Consider the following 23,273-nt stretch of genomic DNA (forward strand, 5'->3'; position numbering starts at 1 on the left):
ATTGTAGTTCCTGACGTTTCGCCAGCAGCTGTGGCTGGCATCTTCAGAGGTGTAGCACCAAAAGACAGAGATCTCTCAGTGTCACAGTGTGGACACTGAGAGATCTCTCACATTCTTTTTCCACACTGTGACACTGAGAGATCTCTGTCTTTTGGTGCTACACCTCTGAAGATGCCAGCCACAGCTGCTGGCGAAACGTCAGGAACTACAATGCCAAGACCACGGCAATACAGCCCGGAAAACCCACAACAACCATCGTTCTCCGGCCGTGAAAGCCTTCGACAAAAGAAGGCACAGTCTTTCAAATTTCTTTTAAAGTGTTTCCTGTACCTATAATCCAAATATTTTGGTGGAGAAACAGTGGCACGAACTGATATTTTAATGCATACAATGGAAGTGTCTAAATTGTCTTCAGGGAAAAGTGGTGTCTTCTGCAGAAACAGAGGGTTGTTTAATCAACTTATTTTCAAACTTAGGCACAGGCTTTTTCTGGGTAAAATATGTCATTCTGTCCCCCTCATGATTTTGACTTTTCAGGAAAGTCTTCTAAACTCTACTGATGATGCAGTTTCCAGTGTGGACATTCATTTGGGAATTTGTAGTAAAAGTTTGCTTCTTGTAGCTGATATTTTTCCTTTAAAAATGTTTTAAGTGCAAGTACTTAATATGCCTTGTTTTTGTGAACTATGCTTCCTGCCTGCTATTTTTATGTCCACTGATAAAGAAACAAAATCATACTTGTTGCTACCCTACTTCTTTACACAGGAGGGAATGCATACTCTTTTCCTTTCTCAACACCAGTGATACTTTGCATGGAAGATATCCACAAGTCCTGTTTTCTCTAAACTTGTCATAACAGCTTAGTTTTTTAAAAAGGAAATCTGGTGTGTGCATGTTGTGCTGCTTACAAAGCTGAATAGATTAATAGTCTAAAACAGTGTTTCTCCAAGGGAGGTGCAAATGAGGGCACAAATATTGGAGAGCTCACTAGTAACATTCCGATTAACAGTCAAGGCTCAAAGCTTTCCCATGAGGTTTGCTGAATGGGAAATGTGGCTTGCCAAGTACTTGAGTTCTGTATTCCCCCTGATAGCAGAGCCTGGAGATGAGGTGGCTGGAGCGATGAGATGGGAGGAATGCCGAGTGAATGAGCAAGGGGAGCAGCTGGGTGAGAGGGGGTTGATGGCGCGTCCCCATAGATTAGGAGGACCCAATTGGGTGTGAGTGAGGTGACACAGTGGGGAGCTGGGTAGGCTTATGCAAACAGACTTCTAGACTAGATCTAATAACATACTTTAAAAGTGCACTATTTCAGACTGGGTTGAACCATTTCCACAAACTTCAACGCAACCCAAAGCATCAAAGCTCTTAAAAAAAAAAAAACAGTTGCGCCAGTCATCACAGCATTTCTGTACAAAATGACACTGCATGAAGTACTAATTTTCAGAACTGCGCATATATATGCACGCACGCACGCACTCACGCACACACTCTCGACTCTCAGATTCTGATGAAAGATGGGTCCGAATGCTTTCCTGCTTGGCTGTGAATCATTTGCCTTTGTCTGCTTCTGTGTATTTTACTGCAGTGAGTTCAGCACAGACCAGCATCAATTCCTTTTCTTTCCTACTCTTTTTTCTTTTTTTTTTCTTTTTGCCCTCCTATTCTCACCTAGGTGTTCAGCATGTTTTTGGAAACTTTGGTAGATTTCATCCAAGTCCATAAAGAAGATCTACAGGATTGGCTGTTTGTGTTGCTGACACAACTGCTGAAAAAAATGGGTGCTGATTTGTTGGGGTCTGTACAAGCAAAAGTTCAAAAAGCACTTGATGTAACAAGGTAATAGACTGCTGGCTGCATGGAAATACATGAATTTTTTATTCACCACTTCTTTGTATTAATTCCCACTTGCCACCTTAAGAATGGCATCTCCCCAAATACCAGTTCAAACTCCAAACAACATTTAGCACAGTAAATGAAACATTAAAATGTACCATGACGTCAGTGTGAGTTTCCATATTCACTAACTGGTTCTGAAGTATAATAGCATGTATATCGTGTGTATAATGTATTGCTTATTAAACATGATGGCATGTATGGAAGGTTGCACCTGAAATTTTAAAGGGCATGGATTCTGAGGATTTTCAAATCCCTCTCTGTCACATTAACAGCCCACCAACAAAATTCTGCTAAGTTCCTTTTCTCAGCAGAGATCTGCATAGTTTACTGACATGCTCAGGTTGTTTATTTTAAGCAAATAACCTGCAATATCTCAGTCTCTCCCCCTTCTCTTCTAGTTTATCTAGTCCCCTGGAACTGTTCAGAAACCACTGAACAGGAAGCTTCGACTCTTAATACAAAATTAATTCTTTTTTTCTTCAGGGAATCATTTCCAAATGATCTCCAGTTCAATATTTTAATGAGATTCACTGTTGACCAAACTCAGACGCCCAGCCTGAAGGTAAGAACTTGTGAAGTTTCACCTCAAGTGAGCTGTATAGAAATTCTACATGTTGATGTATTGTGCCTGTGTTACATAAGGTTTTCAATTAGCGGGTTTTGTTTTTATAAACTTTCAGACAGTCAAGCCAGCACTGCAGGACCAGCTACGCTCTTTTTGGAGCTCTAAGGTTTTTGTCTGCATTATTGCCTTTTTTTTTAACCTACTGTGTGTAAATTTACACTTTTTAAATTTTAATTTGTATGCATCCATATGCAGCTACTAACCTTTGCAAGGGATTCTGAGCATGCTGTTGTCCAGTTGATGCCAAGCGCTACACTTCTGCTAAGCGTTTGACAGTAAACCTTATGGGAAAACACAAGACCAGCTGAATAAAAAACAGATGTATGGCTGCCTAACACCAAGCTGGTGATGCAAACTCACTCTATCAAGTCTTTCCTAATGTTATGCTTGTGATTTTCCAATCTCATTTATGGATTTAGTGGCTGTCACAGCTGAATGGATTCTTCAGCTTCCTGCAGCTGTTCAGATTTTTTTTGCATATTCAAATTTATAGGCACTGATCTGCCTATCTGTAAAGGCAATTCCCTAAATAACTCCAAAGATATTGTGTTACATTGTATAATGCAATGTATGGAATTCAAACATCGAAGTAGAGGCTGAAAAAGTATCTTTTGTTGGAACATATATTGATGTTTACTCTCCTATCAATTTAACATTGGAGAAACTGCAGCTTTAGGTATAAATGCTGCAAATGTTAAGAGTAAAAACATGGGAAAATAACAAGCATATACAAAACCAACATTTCCCCCCTCTGTTCTGCACGCAATAAATGTACACAGTCTGTTAGTAGCTTTTCACAAGATGGCGCACACAAATACCTCTCTGCCTAAAGAACAGCAGAATTTTACTGTATATGATAAAGACAGTTTGGTTTTTGCCTACTGTTTGTAGTGTGAATCTTTGATCTGGAATTTGAAGTAATTTTCTAGATTTTAATTGATGAAGGAATATAACCATCCCTTCAATTGAGGGATCACATAGAGAGATGTGTTAGCTAAGTGTCGGGCATTCTCTGATCGCCTAATTGTTACTAGTGTACATAGTCCCTCTTCTGCAACTGGCATTCAGAAGTTTCAGTGAAATTATGTAATATTGCTGAAGACATTTGTGTGTTTTGATGCCTATACTTCAAGATTGGAACACCAAAGTTGTAAAGATGACTAAATAGTGAAGAGGAGGGCAGTACTTCTCAAATACCCATCAAGCTGGAGGTGGGTCCTCTTTAGAGAAAAGTACTGTCCACTCTTACATAAAAGGAGAACAAAGCTGACCGTCCCATAGTCAGTCTGTCTGTCTCTTACTCATACACGTGCACATATCAGAACTAGCATTGTTATGGGAAATAGTTTCTTTTTCTAAAATTTACTTTCTTAGATATACCCATTGATTGTTCTTGCTCTTTTTTCTTTTTCAAAAGAGGGATTTCTCTTTGAAGTCTCTTAGTAGAGAAATCAGCGCACCCTTTTGTAAGTTCAGCCTTTGCAGTTGTTTTATGTTACACATCACAAGGCGGTGCTTTCTCAGGAGGATAGGAAGGTTTGGGAAGGCATTGCCTGTCTATGGGCATCTACAGAGTGAAATTATGAAATTTTGCAGAACTGCCACACCTATATGCACCTCCTCTCTTCCAATTTGTCTTTCATCAAAACAGATTGATTAGCAACAGACTCCAAATTCCTAAAAAGAGACAAAGAAAAAGATTGTCCGATTTCAGGAACAAATTGAATAAAGAGGAGTTAAGAGAACATCTCTTAACAACACTAATTAGAACCAAATCCTGTGGATTTAGAAGGAGTGAGAACAAGAAAAAAAGTAGAATGAATGGGGTAGGTTGGGGTTACCTCTATGAAACTGACATAGGACAAGAAAATGTGGTTCACACACAGGAATCATTTCCCAGTTGAGGTAAAAATAGGTGTTTTCTATTTGTGCCCTGTAGATTTGCACAAATGCATTGTTAGCAGGTACTGCTATGATTTTTATTACAGAGATGGCAAGTTCTAGTGGCATGCAGCACTGTGTGTCTTTGGTGCCATTAAATTATGTTGCTTGAGTTGAGGATACGCTGTGGTTATTATGAGAGGGGAATACTTGGTGCTGTTCTTTAAGAACATTTAGCAGTATCAAGTGATGAATATTAAAAATTTTTAAAGGTATATGCTGCTTTTAAAATGTTAGAAAAGATTGGTCCATAGGTTCATCCAGTCCTCTTTGTTTCTAGCAGTGACCATCCAGATTCCTGTGGGAGGCTTGTAAACCATGATAAAGGCAACAGCCACCACTTGTTATTTTTTCACCAAGTATCTGGCAGTATTGCCCCAAACATGGAAACTGATAGAAAATTCACTGCGGCCAAGTCTGCTTTTGTAAAGCCATCCAGGCTAGTGGCCATCCTTGCCTCCTGTGGAAATGACTTCCCCAAGTTAATTACATGTTGCTTATAAGCATATATTGACAAATGCTCTGACTGAAATAGGCAGAAAATGCAAAATAGGAGTCTTATGTTGGAATACTTAGGAAAAAGAAAAATGCATGCACTTGTTGTCCAGCTTCCAGGAGCAGAGCCAGTTGTACTTCTCAGATCTCACGCAATTCTAGTGTGAAAAATGTCTCTAAGTTAATTGCAAGGATTTAAATATTCCAGAGGGAAAAAAGAGTATTGAATTCTAAGCACAGCTTTATGGTATGGCATTGACTTGAAGTGGATTGAGTGCTGATAGACTCCTTGACAATCTGGAAGGAACTGTGCCAGTGAAACAGTGGTGGGGGTGTTGCCCAAGAATGTTCTGTGTTTTACTGACCCTGCCCAATTGCCCAGGTGTTTGAAAAGTTTACTTATGCTGGTCAAGATGTGATTTGTTATCCCTGTGCTTATGGTGTAAAGAGCAGTAAAGGTGGGTGAGAGTGCAAAAAGGGGCCAGATGTTACCAGGTTGTCTTTTTAGTTCAAGGTAGCTCAAGAAATTTACAATGCAATACTTAGAAAAAAGTCTCATTTAGTTCAGTCGGACTTTCTGTCTGGCGAATGTGCTTAGGATTGCAGCAATAGAGTGATAGGGGCCTTACAACAAATTTACTGCTGCAATAAATTCAGTGTTCCATTTATAAGCAAAAACGGTGTTAAAAAATGTAGGGTCTCCACCCACATTTGTCTCCTGTCCATTGTGTGTGTGAAAAGTGCCATCAAGTCTCAGCTGATTTATAGTAACTCCATAAGGTTTTCAAGGCAAGAGACAAACAGAGGTGGTTTGCCATTGCCAGCTTCTGTGTAATGACCCTGGACTTCCTTGGTCATGTCTCATTGAAGTACTAACCAGGGCTGACCCTGCTTAGCTTCTGAGATCTGATGATCTTGGGCTAGCCCAGATCATCTGGGTCAGAACATTAAAGGATTCTTACTTGAACTACATTCAAAATTAAGATGCAGAGGAGTTAGCTGTGTTAGTCTGTAGTAGCAAAATCAAAGAGTCCAGTAGTACCTTTAAGACCAACTTTATTGTAGCATGCTACAATAAAGTTGGTTAGTCTTAAAGGTGCTACTGGACTCTTTTTGATTCAAAATTAAATGTGCTACTTAGCTGATGCAATTATATTTGGGCTATGAGGAGTTAGAGCTTGTAGCTTCAGTGCCAGGGGCATCCGTACTATGATTTCACTTTAATCAGTAGCAAAATAGAAAAGAGTCCAGTAGCACCTTTAAGACTAACCGACTTTACTGCAGCATAAGCTTTCGAGAACCACAGCTCTCTTCGACAGATGCATCTGACGAGGAGAGCTGTGATTCTCGAAAGCTTATGCTACAGTAAAGTTGGTTAATCTTAAAGGTGCTACTGGACACTTCTATTTTGCTACTGCAGACTAACATGGCTAACTCCTCTGGAACTTTAATCAGTGACTCCATAGCATCATACAAACTTAGTGGATTATGCTGAAAAGAGGACAGATCTCTGCTATACGTTTAATTCCCCCTTCTATTGTGGTATCTCAAACTGCATTTGAAATCCAGCTGCAAAAGTGGGTTGAAGTGCTATACCGCAGTTACTGTCCAAGAAATCTTCAAGATACCCCATGTATTGTTCTTCGGCTCTCAACCTGTATAACTGTTAACACATGTGTATATATAAGAACTGGATTAAATTCAAAGGTACATAGGAGACTTTTCTACCTGGAGAAGGGTAGTTTTATGCCTCCTGCTACAGCATTGCCTGAGAAAATGAAATCACATCCAAAGATATTACTCCAGTAGTGCAAGAGATCAGCCAATCTGTTTTGCAAGTGAAAACATGAGAACAGCTATAGAACCATTCATTTATTACTCTGGATATTAGTACACTATTGTACAGCATGTGAACTCTTTCAGAAGGGTTTGTGGAACAGCATTACCAAATGTTTCTTCTGCTCAGTCTTTCGTGTCCAACCCATTGCTCTTATACCAGGAAACCCATTTTATGCAGGTGCTATCAGCATCAAATACAAAGAAAGCAGTCTCTGTCAGGCTATTGCTGTGGGTAACTTGTTACCAAGTAAAAGGAATTCTCTTCCGTTCTACCTTGTTCATCACTGACTGCTACATTGTTCTGTATGCCCTCCTGACTCTCCTTATTTTTGTAGGTAAAAGTTGCAATTCTTAAATACATAGAGACTCTTGCACAACAGATGGATCCAGGGGATTTTGTAAATTCAAGTGAAACTCGTCTGGCAGTATCTCGAATTATCACTTGGACAACTGAACCCAAAAGTTCAGATGTTAGAAAGGTGAGAGTTGCCAGACTGTGTCAGTTTTCTGTTTTGACTCTTTTACCTAAGATCCTCATTTTTAATGCCAGTCTTCAAGCGGTCCTGTTTATATTTCTAATATAGTTTTAACTTTTTGTCCTAGGCTGCACAGTCAGTATTGATTTCCCTTTTTGAACTCAATACTCCAGAGTTTACAATGCTGCTGGGTGCTTTACCAAAAACTTTTCAGGATGGTGCCACAAAGCTTCTTCATAACCACCTCCGAAATACAGGAAATGGTAGCCAGGTATTTGCAAGTTCTTAATGTATTCCCTGTTTATTAAAATATTTGAGGGGTTAATCTAATAGATTTGAAACATGCTTGCCTAAGATAAACGTATGCATTTTTAGAATTTTGGGAAGTCATGTTACTGAAATTAGCTTTTTGGTTAAAATTTTGAACTATTTTTTTCTCTCAGACATTGCCATTTAGATTATTTATTAACTCTATTCTCCATAAACTACGCTCCAAGTTGGTTTCAACAATATTATTTCCATTACAGGGATCCACGGGAAGCCCTTTAACAAGACCTGTTCCTCGCTCACCAGCAAGTTGGTCTAGCCCCCTCACTTCTCCAACCAATACATCCCAGAATACTTTGTCACCAAGGTAAAAAAAAGAAATTATAACTTATTTTTAGTAATTGTCAGGCAATAAAAATTGATGGGAAACTATTGATTTGGATACATTCCAGAAATACTTTTCAAAGTAACTTCATAGTGTTTGTTTTGCAATCTCTGTTTACTCTACATATGGAAGAGTCTTCTCCCCCATAGTTGTATTCTATGGTTTCAGCCTGTTTGTTAGATACTTATTCTGTCTTCAGTGTCATATTAAACAAATACACACCTATAATTTCATCCCAAGATGTTTCTCTCCTCTTAGCTCTCAAATTAAGAATTCACATGTTGGAATGGCAATGAGAAGACAATATTGCTGTACATGAAGAAATAGCTTCTTATTTACCTCTTTGTTTTACAGTGCATTTGATTACGACACAGAAAATATGAATTCAGAAGATATTTATAGTTCTCTCCGTGGAGTGACTGAAGCAATTCAAAACTTCAGTTTTCGTAGTCAAGAGGATATGAATGAGCCTATGAAACGGGATTCAAAAAAAGAGGATGTTGATTCAGTGAGTATTTCTGTTGGAGGTGAAATAGAATGAAAGGATTGTTTTGCCTGAAAAATGACAAAATAAACTTGGCTCCACTTTGCCACATACATGCCAATTTGCCGGCTTAAATAAATGTGAATATGAGAATAAATGCGTGTCTGATGCTTCTTGGTGAAAGAATATGGGACCTTGCCTGCCTAAAAATAGTGTGGAGCCATGAGATAGGTGCAGCGGTCAGGAGACTGCAGAGATCAAAACAACATCTAGAAAAGGCCTGACGACTGCTCTCAGGATGAGGCTTCTTACTTTAAAGTATATATGTTTGCCTTAGAAAATGTTTAACATTATATGAGCTAATAAATTAATTTCCTAATAACTGTACTGTAGTAGAACAACGTCCCCTTTTCTGCCTGGTTTGAATGGATAACATAAGATCACTCTTCACTAATATAAAATAATATATGCTAGCTGTATGAAAAGTAGAATTAATTTATCTTTAGGAACTAAAAATTTTAGTACACTTGTAATAATTTTCAAGAATGCCCTTTTCCCAGAATAACCTTCCTGTTTTAGAAAAATTAATACTTTTTGTACAAATGACCAAATACTAATTCTGAAAACTTAGTGTTTAGAATTATTTGTGGATAGAAATATGTAATTTCTTGATCCCAGGCTCTTGTTAAACTAATTAATTTTTAAAAGTTAGCTATGGTGTTCCAGATCCCCCAGGGATCAAACGGGGGTGGGGGGCAGGGAACAGCGGGTACTTACCCCTCCATCATGCTGGAAAATGACATTATTATGGAAATCATGTTTTTATATTTTAACATATCTTCTTTCGCTATGTAGATTTGCAGTGGATCTGGAATAGTAGATCTGCGAGCAGGAAGTGGAGCTCCTGATACAGGCCGAACAGCTCTTGACAACAAAACCTCATTACTTAACACGATGCCTCCTCATTCTTCCCCACGGTCACGTGATTATAATCCATACAATTACTCCGATAGCATTGGTTCTTTTAACAAGTCAGCTTTAAAAGAAGCCATGTTTGATGATGATGCAGACCAATTTTCTGATGGTAAGGCTAATATGTTTTAAACTGTAGTGGGGAGATGGTATACGGAAAGAATCATGCAAGCAAAAATAAAGAGAATTGTCAGCCTACCCAAGTGACATGAAAGAATTGGGATGGAAAAGAAGCTTTTTGCAGAATTACTGAGCTATGACAAACTAAATAAGAATCTCAAACTTTTTTTTTTTTAAGAGTTTTAAACTTATTTAATGTTTTTATTTGTTAATGTTTGTAAAATTGAAAAACTACTGAATAAAATATAAATTAAAAAAAAGAATTGACATATAAGCAATTATGAGCAATTATTGATCCGTTAATTCCCAATATATACAAACCTGCAGAAAAAAAGCTCCAATTTTTGCTTGGTGGTTTTGACCCAGCTATTACAGTCCCAGTAGTGAAATTTATCTTGGGTTTGTTTGAATATGAGAGGAGAATCTAAAGAAACGTTAAATAAACAAATTATAGAAAATAAAATATTTGAAAGAGGAATTCTGTTTTGCAGTTCAGTGTGGTTAGCTCACAGCCTATAGGCTAGGAGCTGTGCTATTAGAGAGAGAGAAAGACAGAGAGTAAATATCCATGCTAGCAGCATTTTTAAAAGGCACCCTCAAAATCTACCCAATAGGAAGAATCTCAAACTTGATATCCAAAAATATTTGTTTGAAAACATACACTGTCTGAACTTATTGACCTAAAATCATGAAATTAAACTTAATTCGATCTCATACGCACCTTACCAAGAGCTTGTTACCAAATAGATGGCTCAGCAAGTTGCCTGTTCTTAGTTTTTGGGGCCTGATACTGTGAGGGAGGTAGTGCCTGTTATTTCCACAAGAACTGTGTTTGCTAATAAAATATGAGAAAAAGTAGCATTGTATCCGTACACTATAAATAGCAAATTAAAAGCAAGTTGGGTTTTTAATGATGTGTAACTCCCCCAATAAAATGTTAGTTTGATTCTAAATCATTTCAGTTTCAAGAAAAACAAGTGTGTTGTGCTACTTTTTAAAAATTTAAAATTTTGTAAAACCAGTCCAGTTTTGAGATAAGCAAAAACAATGCCAGATTTTACTATTAAAATATTTCTAGTTGAAACACAGAATTGACGTGTTTGTTATTCAAACACGGTTTGGGAAACAAACACATTAGATGACATGGTGCTACATTTAGAACACTTACTTATTGACTTAGTATGATAGTTTGCAAGCATAAACTTTTTTTCAAATGTTAGAATATCTAGAACTATGTTATTACTAGCATATTGCTACACATTTTTCTTAGCTTTTTAACTACTTCTGCCTTCGTTCCTGTGCCTGTAGTAGCACTTACTAGGAAAGTACTGAACATTTATTTTTCAAAGAAAACTTCATGCTCTAAAATTTGAATGTGTTATGTCTTCAGGATATTTGAAATATCTTCAGCTCAGTATTGGACATCTTTAAACATGCGTATTTCTTTCTCTTAGTTACTTTTAATAAAGAGAATTAGTTTTCTAAATCACTACAGACTTTTAAAGGATTAAATGTATCATGGCTTACAGAAGTTTATGCAAGTCATCATGGGCTCTAAGACACTTAGATAACCTTGTACCAGACCTGACAGTGCACCCCATCTGAGCAAAGCATAGGGTAAGCCCTTCCCTTGTGTAGTGGTCTTCAAAGAATCTTTGGTGTCTAGGCAGCAACCTGAAGCTACCTTATTACCTAGAGAGACTTCTCCCACAGAAGACCTAGGAATTTGATAAGAAAGTTGATCCTTCTCCATGTAGAGGTATAGAATACAAGATGGTGGTGTCACGGATAGTGTCAGTAAAATCGCTGCTGGCTGCAGTCATAGTCTGGTTGATGGAGCTACATAAAGAGCAACAATCAGGGTCTATATTATAATATCAACACACAGTGACCTCTTTGTTGCATCTTGCTAAATGACCTTAGTAGTCTAGATGCCTAACACCATGTAAGCAGGATCACAACACCCTTAGTTGTGTCCAGGTGGGGACAGTGTCACTGAATCCACTGATCCAGCAAATAGATCCTCTCCTCCACGAAATTCAAATGGGAGGGGAGCAAATGGATAAGGTAGTAGTAGATTCAGAACGTTTTGTAGTGGTGATAGTGCCAGATTAGGATCTGGAGACCCAGGTCCAAATCCCACTTTTGCCATGGAAGCTTACATTGTGACACACACTCAAAATAACGTCACAGGAATGTTGTAGGGATGAAATGGAGGAGTGGAGTTGATGTAAGCCACTTTGGGACCCTATTGGGGAGAAGGGGAATAAATGACATAAATAAGCTCCAGTTTAGATCATTGCACTGTGATTATTGCAGTTGCTTTGAGTATCACCTGCACCCACACAGAGTCAGAACTTTAAAGTGAATGGGACATAGCTCTAGCCAAGTACAGAGGAAGAAATTTTAGAAAAGAAGGCCCGGAAATTCTCCAGTATTCCAAACAGCAAAGCTCCTTTAGTTGTTTTCCTTAGTCTGGGACCTCAGGCATTGGATGCAAGAGACACTTTAGCTAATATGCTTTGTAAAGTTCCCAGAAATGTTGCAGGACAAAATTGCTAGGCCCCCCCTTACTTTTTGCAAAGGGACTAATTATGAGAAAGACAACGGAAAAGATAGTTAGACACTGGAGTAGTAGAGGTTGTTCCCTATCATGAGGGGAACTGGAATCTGTTCCCTCTTATTCCTCATCCTGATAAAGAGTGGAGAAGGAAGAACCATCATTTCCTCTACAGCAGACCACTGTGGACCACCAAGTTTGTTATTGTGAGGGCAGCAAAAAAAGCTCATACGCAAAGTTTTCTGCATATGAGGTATTACATAAGTATCCTGTTGGATAAGCAGGTGGCAGTGGTGTCAAGGAGTGCCTTTCACCAGTTTTAACTGATGAGTGAACTGCAGCCTTTCCTAGGTAAAAAAGAGATCTTGCCACTGTAGTTCATATTCTGTTAACACATCTACATTAGATTACCTCAACCAGGGCCAGGGCCTTTTCGGTCCTGGCCCCGACCTGGTGGAACTCTCTGTCTGAGGACACCCGGGCCCACCAAGATCTTGTCTCCTTCAGGTGGGCCTGTAAGACGGAGATGTTCTGCCAGGCGTATGGTTGAGGCCATCAGGGATTCCAATGAGCCTCTCTTCTGGTCTTCTGTATGTCTGTAAGGGGGATATTGACCATCTACCCCCCATATATGAGCAACCATGTGTGGTTAAGCTGCACCTCCACCTCCATCAGATGCTATATGGTTTTTATACGGTGAGCAGGTGTTTTATTAGAAGGCTGTGTTAAATGATGGTGATTTTATCTCTGTATATTTTATCTACTGTTGTGGCCCGCCCTGAGCCTGCTTGTGGGGAGGGTGGGATATAAATATAAATAATAATAATAATACTATGTGGGGCTGCCCTTGCAAGTGTCCAGAAACTACAGTTGATACTGGGTGTGCAACAAAAATGCTGGCTAGCGTAAAGTCCATATCACTCCAGTCTTGTTCCATCTACACTGGCTTCCAATTTGCCAATTCAAGGAGCTGTTATATGCTGTGTAGTGCTTGGGACTAGCATACTTTGAGGACCACCAAGTCCTATATAAAGGCACCTGACTACTGCAGTCATTTTCTGAGGCTTTGGGTGCCTCTACTTTCTGAGGTTAGATAGGTGGCAATCTGAAAAAGGCTTCTCAATTGTGGTGTCAGAATTATGGAACTCCCTCCCCAGATATGTTAATCTGTACCCTTGTTTTATGTATGTGTTTTAATTTTTTTGTTTTAATTGGTTTTATGATATACTTTTATAATGTTCTGCTTTTAAATGTTAGCCACCTTGGTGACTCTGATTAGGCTGAAAAATGGAACATAACTTTTGTAAATAATTACGTGAACTTACCCAACCATTATGGTAATCTTCCGGGGGCCTGCTTCAGAAGCTTCATCCATCATCTGAAGTGAAACAAATGACAACCTGGGAAAGGGCCTTCTTAGTTGTGGCACTAAAACTGTGGATTTATCTGTCCCCCTCTATCCTCATGAAGACTTTGTGGGTTCATGTGGCATTCCATTACTGATCCTCCTCCTCATTTGATTGCTGGTGTGTGTGTGTGTGTGTATTTAAATGACTTTTAAACTCTTTTTAACTTTTCACTGTCTTGAGAATGCATAGTTTGGTTTGTTCGTTTGCTGAGATGGGATAGTGCTGCATTAGTAAATACCTGGATATAGGGAGAAATGAGATGTGCCTCTTGGGCTACCCATGGGGTAATCTTTCTTTTAAAAAAACATACCACATCCCAGTAGATAGATAGAAAAGAGAGCACCACTGACTAACAAACAAATTTTTATTTTATTTTAAAGACTATGCTGCCTTCCCACCCAGTTTAGTATCCCCAAGACGATGAAAAATCAATTTTTTTTTAAATTCACATGTGCACATATCAAGACCCAGTGGTGGTGTAGTGGTTGGAGTGTCCAACTAGGGCCCAAGAGGCCCAAATCTCCACTCTGCCATGGAAGCTTCCTGGGTTTCCTTGGGACCGTCATATTCTCTCAGCCTAACCTACCTCATAGGGTTGTTGTGAGGATACAGTGGAAGGGAGGAGAATGATGTAAGCTGCTTCGGGTCCCCATTTGGCAGAAAGGTGGGATATAAATGAAGTAAATAAACAAATAAAAATTATATAAAACAATCCAGCATGAACACATACATGGAAGTAGGAAGGAGGGTTAATGACAGTCACTTAAGGAATGCCAAGCAAAACAGAAAACCCACTGGTACAATTCAATAAAGGGTGACAAATGAATCTCCCCAGGGAGGGAATTCCATAATTTTGGCGCCACGACCAGAAGGCCTGTTCTAGTATTTCCACTATCTAACTACAAAAGGGGTAGCACTGAAAGCACACCCTCTGAAAATTACTATAGTAGTTGGGCAGATTAATATATGAGTAAGTGGTCCTGAAGGTATGCTGGCCGCAGTCATACCTTGAAATGTCAACACCTGCACCTTCAGTTGGGCTTGGAAGCAAACTGGAAGCCAGTGTAGATGGAACACGCTGGAGTGATATGGATCTTCCAATCAGGGCCAGACTGGAAAAGGGCTCTGACCCTGTGCACCTGAGAGAAAGAGGCAGGAGCCTGCCCCTTGCCAGTGCGGGTGGCATGGGAGGCCATCAGCGCACCCAGAAAAGTGCCAGTGGCCATAATGGCCAGTCTACCACTGCCTGAACTCACTGTAGCCAGCATTTTCTTGTAGCATTCTGTGCCAAGTGTAGTTTTCAGACATTCTTTATGGACCACCCATGTAGAGTGTATTGCAGTAGCATGGGCCACAGTGGCAAGATCCTCCCAGCGCCAACCCTGATTTTAAAAGTACACAGGATAACTGGGATAAAGGCAACATGCCCCAAGTGTCAGCAGATGCAGGAACTGAAGGCTTCAGGATGGAGTAATGAGCTCAAAGCAACTTATATATTCAGTCTCTACGTTCTGTATCAAGACATTAGCGCACTTTGTTCTTACTATAATTCCATATTCATTATCAAACCCTAATCTCTGAAAACTTTAAAAGTATTGCTATAGCAACACAAACTGTTTTAAGACTATGGAAGTGAACAAAATAAAAATTATGCTGATTGTCTTTAGTAAAACATCTGGTGGTTCTTCTGTTAGTGCTAGATATGTCTGTCTTTGCAACCAAGGTTTTTTTTTACCTCTAATGAGTTCACATTATTTCTTTTGCATAGAACCTCCCCTGGACCATTCTGATCTGGTTGCAGAATTACTGAAAGAATTATCAAACCATAACGAGAGAGTTGAAGAAAGAAAAGCTGCTCTCTATGAGCTCATGAAATTGACCCAAGAAGAATCTTTTGGTGTTTGGGACGAACACTTCAAAACAATTCTGCTTCTGTTGCTAGAAACTCTTGGGGACAAGGAGGTAAAGCCTAAAATTGCAAAAAGAAAATCTACTCTTTATTGGGACTTGCCCATTTTTTACTGATGCAGAGGAGAAATGTTAAATTAAAAATGATACAGAACACCACTCCTAGGTGAATGTACCGCTCATCGTGAGTGATGTTAGTCAGTCAGTCTTCTCTATTGCATTAGCTGAAAGCCATTGCAGCAATACATGATTAAATCAAATGCCCATCAAGATTAAAATTAAACAAAGCCAATTATTGACATTTTAATAGAAAAGATTAAAATATAGAATAATGATTCAAAATATTTCATAATAAAAACTCCATACAATCGAAAGGATAATGACCTAGAGATAGAGAAGTTAATGTACAGGTCAACCATGCTTGGATCAGCACACCTCTTTGTCTTTTTTATGATGGCAGCAACAAATCTTGCCACTTGGATGGTAATGCATTTATTCCTATCTGCCAATAATAAAACTAATTTCTCCTGGTCTGACCTTCCTGGAAGACAAGATATAATGGTCCTCAAAAATATGCTGTGTTCAGCCTCAGATCTTAGAAACTGGATTGTGACATGAGACAAATCCTCTATGGACCTATAATCACAGGAGCAGACTCTTTTACTATGTGGAATCCCATGGAAGTGGCCTTCTATGATTGTAAGCAGTAGAATATCTAGGCATGCCTTAGTGAAGGCCTTTCCTAATTCATTATATTAGTAAAGTACACTGGAAGAGTCAGGGGAGAAGGAAGTAACTGCCTATAAAGTAAAGTTGTTCTCAAGGTGCCTACTAGTTCAGCATCATTTTGAGCACTTTTGTCTAACAATCTTTATTTTACTAAAAGTTTGGCTGAATAGAATCCAAGGGTCCTCAAATATGTGAACCAAGGCTAGCCATTAATCTCAGTACAAAACTGCACCATGAATTATCCTTTATTTCTTCATATGCCAAAGTCAAAAAGCCTGGAGATGTACAAAAGATTATTTTCAGCCAATAGTTAATGGTTGCTTTATAAAAAGGTAAAGGTAGTCCCCCTGTGCAAGCACCAAGTCATCATTACTGATCCATGGGGGGATGTCAATGTGACGTTTTCTTGGCAGACTTTTTGTTACGGGGTGGTTTGCCATTGCCTTCCCCAGTCATCTACACTTTACCCCCAGGAAACTCGGTACTCATTTTACCAACCTCGGGAGGATGGAAAGCTGAGTCAACCTTGAGCCAGCTACCTGAACTTGGCTTCCACCAGGATCAAACTCAGGTCATGAGCAGAGCTTGGGCTGCAGTACTGCAGCTTACCCCTCTGCACCACAGGGCTCTCTTGGTTGCTTTATAGACAACAGTTATTATTGAGGGTAGAGATAATTCTACTCTAACCATAGCTGAAGATTTTGAAGGAGAGACAGCTAACAGCAGAAAGACAAATTTGTTTTGAGCAACTTCTAAAGACTGGATATGTCCAGAGCCCCAAATTGCTGCTCCACATATAAGGTGGGGCAATACTTTCATTTTGTAAATTTCCAAGGTTGGAAAGATCAGGTAACCTCATCTCTTCCTGTAAAATCTAAGAATACTGAGGATAGCTTTTTCAAGGTTATGCTTAGCATAATCAATACAGGCTGTCCAAGAGCCTGACTGATAGAACATCATCCCTAAATATTTAAAGCTAGACTCCTGTTCTAGTAGTTTTTCATCTATTGTCCATTTATAATGATGTGTTTTTCTACTAAAACCGTAATCTTGGTTTTATCATAATTTACGTTAAGTAGATTTGTCTTACAGTAGAAACAGAACTGTCTCAGCAACCTTCTAAGGCTAATTAGAGTATGGAATATTAGCAGTGTGTCATCTGCATAAAGTAAAATTGAAATAGCCTTTCCACCTACTCTTCCTGGAAAAAAATTGGGGTTCCAACAAGTAATCCTCAATATCATTTATGTATAAATTAAAAAATAAGAGTGCCAATAGGCAATCATGACATACCCCTTTTGAAGTTTTAACTGAGCTAGACAGTTGGCCATAGATACATAATCTGATCTTTAAGCTGGTATCTGTATAAAGGCCTTTTATACACTCTAGCAACCTGTTATCTATATTCATATTAATTTTGTCCACAAGTATCTTGAGATGGAATCAAATGTTGCTTTGAGATAGATAGATATCACATATAATTGCCTAGATGGATATTTATTAATAAGATATTGTTATAGAAAGTAGTGGTCCAGGGTTGAATGCAGGGGTGTGCACTTCGGGTGTCTGATTCAGAAAAAATACCCAGATCAGACACTATTTGTAAAGATTCAGGTTGCTTCAGGAAGCTTCAGGGCAACTTCAAAGGGCCCCTTGTATCAGCTGTCAAGCGGCGGGGGGGATCCCCCCCTCCGCTGCCTGGCAGCTGATAGCTTAAAGGGACCTGCTGCTTGCAAGCAAGATCTTCCCCTGCCGCCTGCCAGCTGATACTTTAAAGAGCAAGCGGCAGGGCCCTTTAAACAGCCCTCCACTTACCTTCCCTCTGATGCTGGGGTGGAGGAGGCTTCCTCTGCTGCCTTGCAGGCCCGCGCAGCAGCGGAGGAGGCTGGAAAGGGCCCTCCTGCCCATCAAATGACAGCCGCGGCTGTCATTTAAGGGCAGATGGGCCCTTTTCAGCCTCCTCTGTTGTTGCACAGGCCCACAAGGCAGCGAAGGCAGAAAATGCCCTTTCTGCCCCTCAAATGGCAGCCGCTGCTGCCATTTGAGGGGCAGGAGGGCCCTTTTAGACTTCCTCCACTTCCCTAGGGCAGCGGAGAAGTCTGAAAATGCACTTTCTGCCCCTCAAATGGCAGCCGGGGCTGCCATTTGAGGGGCAGGAGGGCTGTTATCCACTTCCTCCACTTCCCTAGGGCAGCAGAAAAGGCCAAAAACGCCCTTTCTGCCCCTCCCCCCAGCCACCTGCCAGCTGATATTTTAAAGGGACTGGACCCTTAAACCAGAAGGGGGGGTGGGGTGCTGGGAGAAAACCCAGCACCCTGAATCACTTTGGAATGCTCCAAATCTTTAGGGAGCATTCCAAAATGATTCCAACACCCGAATCCGGAGTGGCTTGCGGCTTCGAGTTTTGGGTGTTTCCAAATGTTTTTCCCAAAGCAGGAAACCCAAATTTTTTCAGGTTGCACACCCCTGGTTGAATGCCCCTGTCTAAATCCAGTTTGCTCTGGTATGATGTTACAGTCATAGGGGTCTCATGTACCACAGCTGCAGGGATGTTCGTTGTGGTAACTAAAGAGGAAAAAAATGTTTCACAGCATCAGCATTATTCCAGGTTGGGTGCCAGATGGATCTGATGCCAGCTACAGAAGCTCTTTCATGAACAAGCTGTCTGGCTTCCTGACAACCAATGAGTAATAGCTACATTTTTAACCAAAAGAAATTATTTGGAAAAGTCTTTAGAGACCTCTAAGAAATATTGGATTCTGTTCTGGAAACCTGGAGCTAACCTTTTTATAATGCCACTGTCAAAAGTAATCATTGTGAAGCTGCACAGAAGACTAAACTTAATGTGTTTAAATTTTCAGCATGCGATTAGAGCGCTGGCATTGAAAGTCTTAAGAGAAATTTTAAGGCACCAGCCAGCAAGATTTAGAAATTATGCAGAACTTACAATCATGAAGACATTAGAAGCTCATAAAGACCCTCATAAGGAGGTTAGTATACAGTTCTGGGAGCTTGTGTTGTCCTTGAGGATGTAACTGAAATAATCAGTGTGATATATAGTCGAAGGCTTTCACGGCCAGAGAATGATGGTTGTTGTGGATTTTCCGGGCTGTATAGCCGTGGTCTTGGCATTGTAGTCACAGTGACACAGAGAGATCTCTGTCTTTTCGTGCTACACCTCTGAAGATGCCAGTCACAGCTGCTGGCGAAACGTCAGGAACTACAATGCCAAGACCACTGCTATACAGCCCGGAAAACCCACAACAACCAATCAGTGTGATGTTCAAAGCATGTGTAAAGAGAAGTGGACAATGCAGGATATCTGTCATACAAGTGAATTGCTATAATGTATGTAGAGAATGATGTAATAGTTGTGTTGAACTCTGCAAAACTGACACTAGGTCTCCATTCTAGAAAATGTCCCAAGCACCGCAGATGTTTATGAAAGGAAGGGTGATTTCTCAGAGGGAGATGGTAGGAGGTCAACTCAGTTTCAGCAAGTTAAGGAACCATCTCATATCTTTTAAGCAATATGCTGTCAACCCGATAGAAGTATTTGCAAACTGTGGCATCATGTAAAATTGTGGGCATCACACAGTAATAATGTATGATAACAATTACTTCTTAGACTAAAGAGGAAGAAAAAGAGCAATACTGGTCTTTCCGACTGGGCAAAACTGGGTGGGAATGACCTGAACAGTTTTCCCTGTACATACATGGAGCTGCTTTTTGAGGAAACTGCTTCCGTATCATTGTGAATGTATCCAAACAGCACCTCTGTTTATATTGTTCCTCAACTCTTCCTTATCCATTTTTGCTTTCTGTGAGCATATGCAAGTATAAACCATTAAAGCTAAAATTTGTTGCCAAGAATACCCAATTAAATGTTTGTCTCCTTACCTTGTCTTAACATGAGAATAAGAAACTAAAAATTTCTGCTGAGAAGTCTGAAGTAAGACAAGATTGATTTAAAGATACATGCTCCCATATTTTTAAAGCAGGATTTTGGTAATGCTGTGTTATATCTATGGTATATAGAGTTAAAATATTGAAATCCCATTTTTTTTGAAGGGGGGGGGTTCATCCAAATACGTTACTTCATTGATGATGTCAGTCATATTTTAAGCTTTTTGACTGATGAACACTTTTTTAAAAAGATAAGACCCCATCACTGCAGTTATAAATCTTCTTTTATGTAGATTAAATCATCTGCAAGTTTTAACAATCTACCAAAGTACAAGCTGAACAAATGTAATTTATGTGCTTCTCTATGTGTCTGCTTAATATTTTAGGTAGTAAGATCTGCTGAAGAGGCTGCTGCTATGCTGGCCACATCCATTAGTCCAGATCAGTGCATCAAAGTACTTTGTCCCATTATCCAGACGGCAGATTACCCCATTAATCTGGCTGCAATCAAAATGCAGACAAAGGTGATAGAAAGAGTACCTAAAGAAACCCTTGCTCAGCTCTTGCCAGAGATTGTACCAGGTCTAATACAGGTAAGAAGGTATAAAGTGCATACAACTAATGAATTAAGATTGGATGGTTGAAACAGACCACTCAGTTTTGAAGTAAACTATGTGTCAAATGTATTTGAACAAAATTGGGTTTGGGGGGAAGGTAAATCAAGTAATTCAAGAAACTTGTAAATGGGTTCCACAAAAATATATTTGCCCTGGCTTTTTTTCTTGTTATAGTATTTTCAAGATTTTATCAGCTAAGGAACTTACCAATGTTTTTGCTTTCCAGGGCTATGATAACTCAGAGAGCAGTGTTCGGAAGGCTTGTGTCTTCTGCCTTGTAGCCATTCATGCAGTAATTGGTGATGAACTGAAACCACATCTCAGTCAGCTCACTGGCAGCAAAGTAAGTTCAGACTTGCTGTGTGCAGGTGCCTAGGTGGGTTCAGTGACAGTCAACAAATTTCAGGGGTAGGCTTTCACGTGGAGAAGATAAATAGTAAGTTTATTGCAATTAGCCATTGACTGTAGCAAATTTCAGGGGTAGGCAGCTTCTCTCAGCTCCTTAGCTGCTTGTCTGGGAACTAAAAGCCTATCAGTGTATTAATGGAAAACCAGGGCCAAAGAAGCCCCTAGTTTGAAGCCAGCTAGAGTTACATGGACACTTGTTAAAGAGGAAGTTGTAAGTTGCAGGCAATTTGTTTTATTTACATTTAAATAAAGATTTCATCAGCAGCATGTTGGGCATCTCAGGAACATGGCAATATTTGTATATATGACCATTTATAAAGTCAATAGCACTCTTGACAAAGGAAAAATTGCTAAAATTATCTAAGAAGATAATGCAGGTAATTTCAAAGGACATCAAATTATATCTCTTCCTTATTTAAAATTTAAATGGTAGATGGTAGATAATCTGCAATGGGATATAAGGGGCCTTCCTAATGTTCCAAGTATACTACAACTTTGAAAAGGTTTCTTAGATCCCTGGTCAAAGCTAGATTATTATATGTCTGAACTAGTTACTACCCTTTGTATGTTTAGGGGGGGGGAAATGTCCATAATACATAAAAACAGTTGTGCTGCAACAAAGATTATGTGGTGGCTTCTCGGTGCAACTAGGATGCAATGCCATTCCCTGCATCCTGAATAAAAGGTGGCATGCCAGTCTAGTCTTAAAATTTCTGTTTATAATAGCCATAGGATTCTAGAAGAGACACACTGGAAAATTTTATTATCATGTGGGTAGTGAAATTATTGAAATCTTAGGATATCTAAAGCAAGATTCTTGTACAAGAGATCTTGATTAGCTATTGCAGTGCAAAAGGTAGGCTAAAAAAAGTAATTTTATGTCAATTGTTAAATTAACATAATTGTTAAAGCACTGTAATTTGTAATTAACAAGTGTACAGTATGCGTATCATTTGAAGACTGTTAGTCCACCTCAGTGTTCCCATGAATGTTCTAAAGCAGCTATTTGTTCCTTTTAATTTTTTAACAACAATGACTCTTTAGAAATGGTCAGTCTTTCCCCCCCCCCCCCGAATACTTACCTCCTCGACAAATGTGATTGTTCTAATATTAAATTTTAATCTACCATAAGCATTCAACAATCTGTTTACTGAATTAAATCTGCAGATGAAGTTGTTGAACCTTTACATCAAACGGGCACAAACAGGCTCCGGAGCAGGTGATACAGCAGCAGATGTTTCTGGACAAAGCTAATGAAGCCTGTTGCCCACAAAATAGGTCTTGGGAAGAAAAGATAGACCATTAACAGTAAAAGGAAAAGTCTCAAACACGCCTTTTTGGAACTCTTCATTTTTGTTGGGATTTCCTTTTTTAAAATTTTTTTTTCCCTTCATGGAGGGCTACTTTCCGCCTGCATGTGACTGTTGCAGTTTTTTCATATCCAAGAAAAAAAAACCAGTATTAATATCATTTGATTGACACAAAATAAATTTTTAAAATGTAATCCATCATGTTTTCTGTTCACACTCCTCTGTGTGTCTCCCCATTAATTTTTACCAGTGTTATTGTACATTTTCTTTAAACAAGAACAACAACAACAACAACAAAAGCAAACTGATTAAACCAGAATGCATTAAACTCTAAAAGTGAAAATCTAAATTTCCTTGTTTTTATTTGGCTGCAAAGTAACATGACTGTTGCCGATTTTGTTAAAGTATCATGTTCTTTGCTGGACAAGACTGGTCAGAACTGCAACTAAGACTGTATTGGGAGGTGCATCCTCAATATGTATGTCTTGATTAAGATAATCTGATGTTTGAAAGCAAGTGGGGCCCATAAATGCTGGCTTGATCCGGCTCTGGGAAAGTTGCTATGTAGTTCACTGGTTGAACGCTTGACCGGTAAATAAGAATTCAGTGCAAACTAACTATAGGAGGGCTGCAGTTGATACCTCCTTTATGGAAGATGCCCTCTATTTAAAGTACAGTGTTGCAGAACTGGGGTTCTGTCATGCCTGCTTTTCTAGTAGCAGGTGAAACTAAGTCTCTTAATGGTTATGAACCATCCTTACGATCATCTGTTCTTCAAGCAGGATGCTTCAGAGTGGAGTACTCTGCACAAGCATGCTCAGTATGTATTTATCTGTCACTAGAATGCTTCCTCTCAATCTAATTACTGGAACTACTAGTTCTATCATTTTAACACATAGGTAATATTTGATAGCACTGCAGAA

General features: G+C 39.3%; 1 protein-coding gene across 5 annotated transcripts in view; it reads left to right on the forward strand.

Moving 5' to 3' along the window:
- The window catches only part of CLASP2 (cytoplasmic linker associated protein 2), a 161,078-nt gene extending 138,379 nt beyond the window's left edge, over positions 1 to 22,699 (forward strand). For 3 of the 5 annotated variants that reach the window (XM_054991913.1, XM_054991915.1, XM_054991916.1), the window contains 13 exons: positions 1,676 to 1,839; positions 2,383 to 2,461; positions 2,580 to 2,630; positions 7,135 to 7,278; positions 7,403 to 7,546; positions 7,803 to 7,909; positions 8,282 to 8,435; positions 9,267 to 9,495; positions 15,241 to 15,434; positions 18,971 to 19,099; positions 20,402 to 20,608; positions 20,859 to 20,975; positions 22,208 to 22,699. In XM_054991913.1, the coding sequence (XP_054847888.1) occupies positions 1,676 to 1,839; positions 2,383 to 2,461; positions 2,580 to 2,630; positions 7,135 to 7,278; positions 7,403 to 7,546; positions 7,803 to 7,909; positions 8,282 to 8,435; positions 9,267 to 9,495; positions 15,241 to 15,434; positions 18,971 to 19,099; positions 20,402 to 20,608; positions 20,859 to 20,975; positions 22,208 to 22,294 (1,806 nt within the window). In that variant the 3' untranslated portion in view covers positions 22,295 to 22,699. The remainder of the gene's footprint in view (positions 1 to 1,675; positions 1,840 to 2,382; positions 2,462 to 2,579; positions 2,631 to 7,134; positions 7,279 to 7,402; positions 7,547 to 7,802; positions 7,910 to 8,281; positions 8,436 to 9,266; positions 9,496 to 15,240; positions 15,435 to 18,970; positions 19,100 to 20,401; positions 20,609 to 20,858; positions 20,976 to 22,207) is intronic. The other 2 variants (XM_054991914.1, XM_054991917.1) reach the window with 1 other exon arrangement.
- The last annotated feature ends 574 nt before the right edge of the window (positions 22,700 to 23,273 follow it).

This window comes from Eublepharis macularius, chromosome 11 (genome assembly GCF_028583425.1).
Source record: "Eublepharis macularius isolate TG4126 chromosome 11, MPM_Emac_v1.0, whole genome shotgun sequence".
Classification (NCBI taxonomy): Eukaryota; Metazoa; Chordata; class Lepidosauria; order Squamata; family Eublepharidae; genus Eublepharis; species Eublepharis macularius.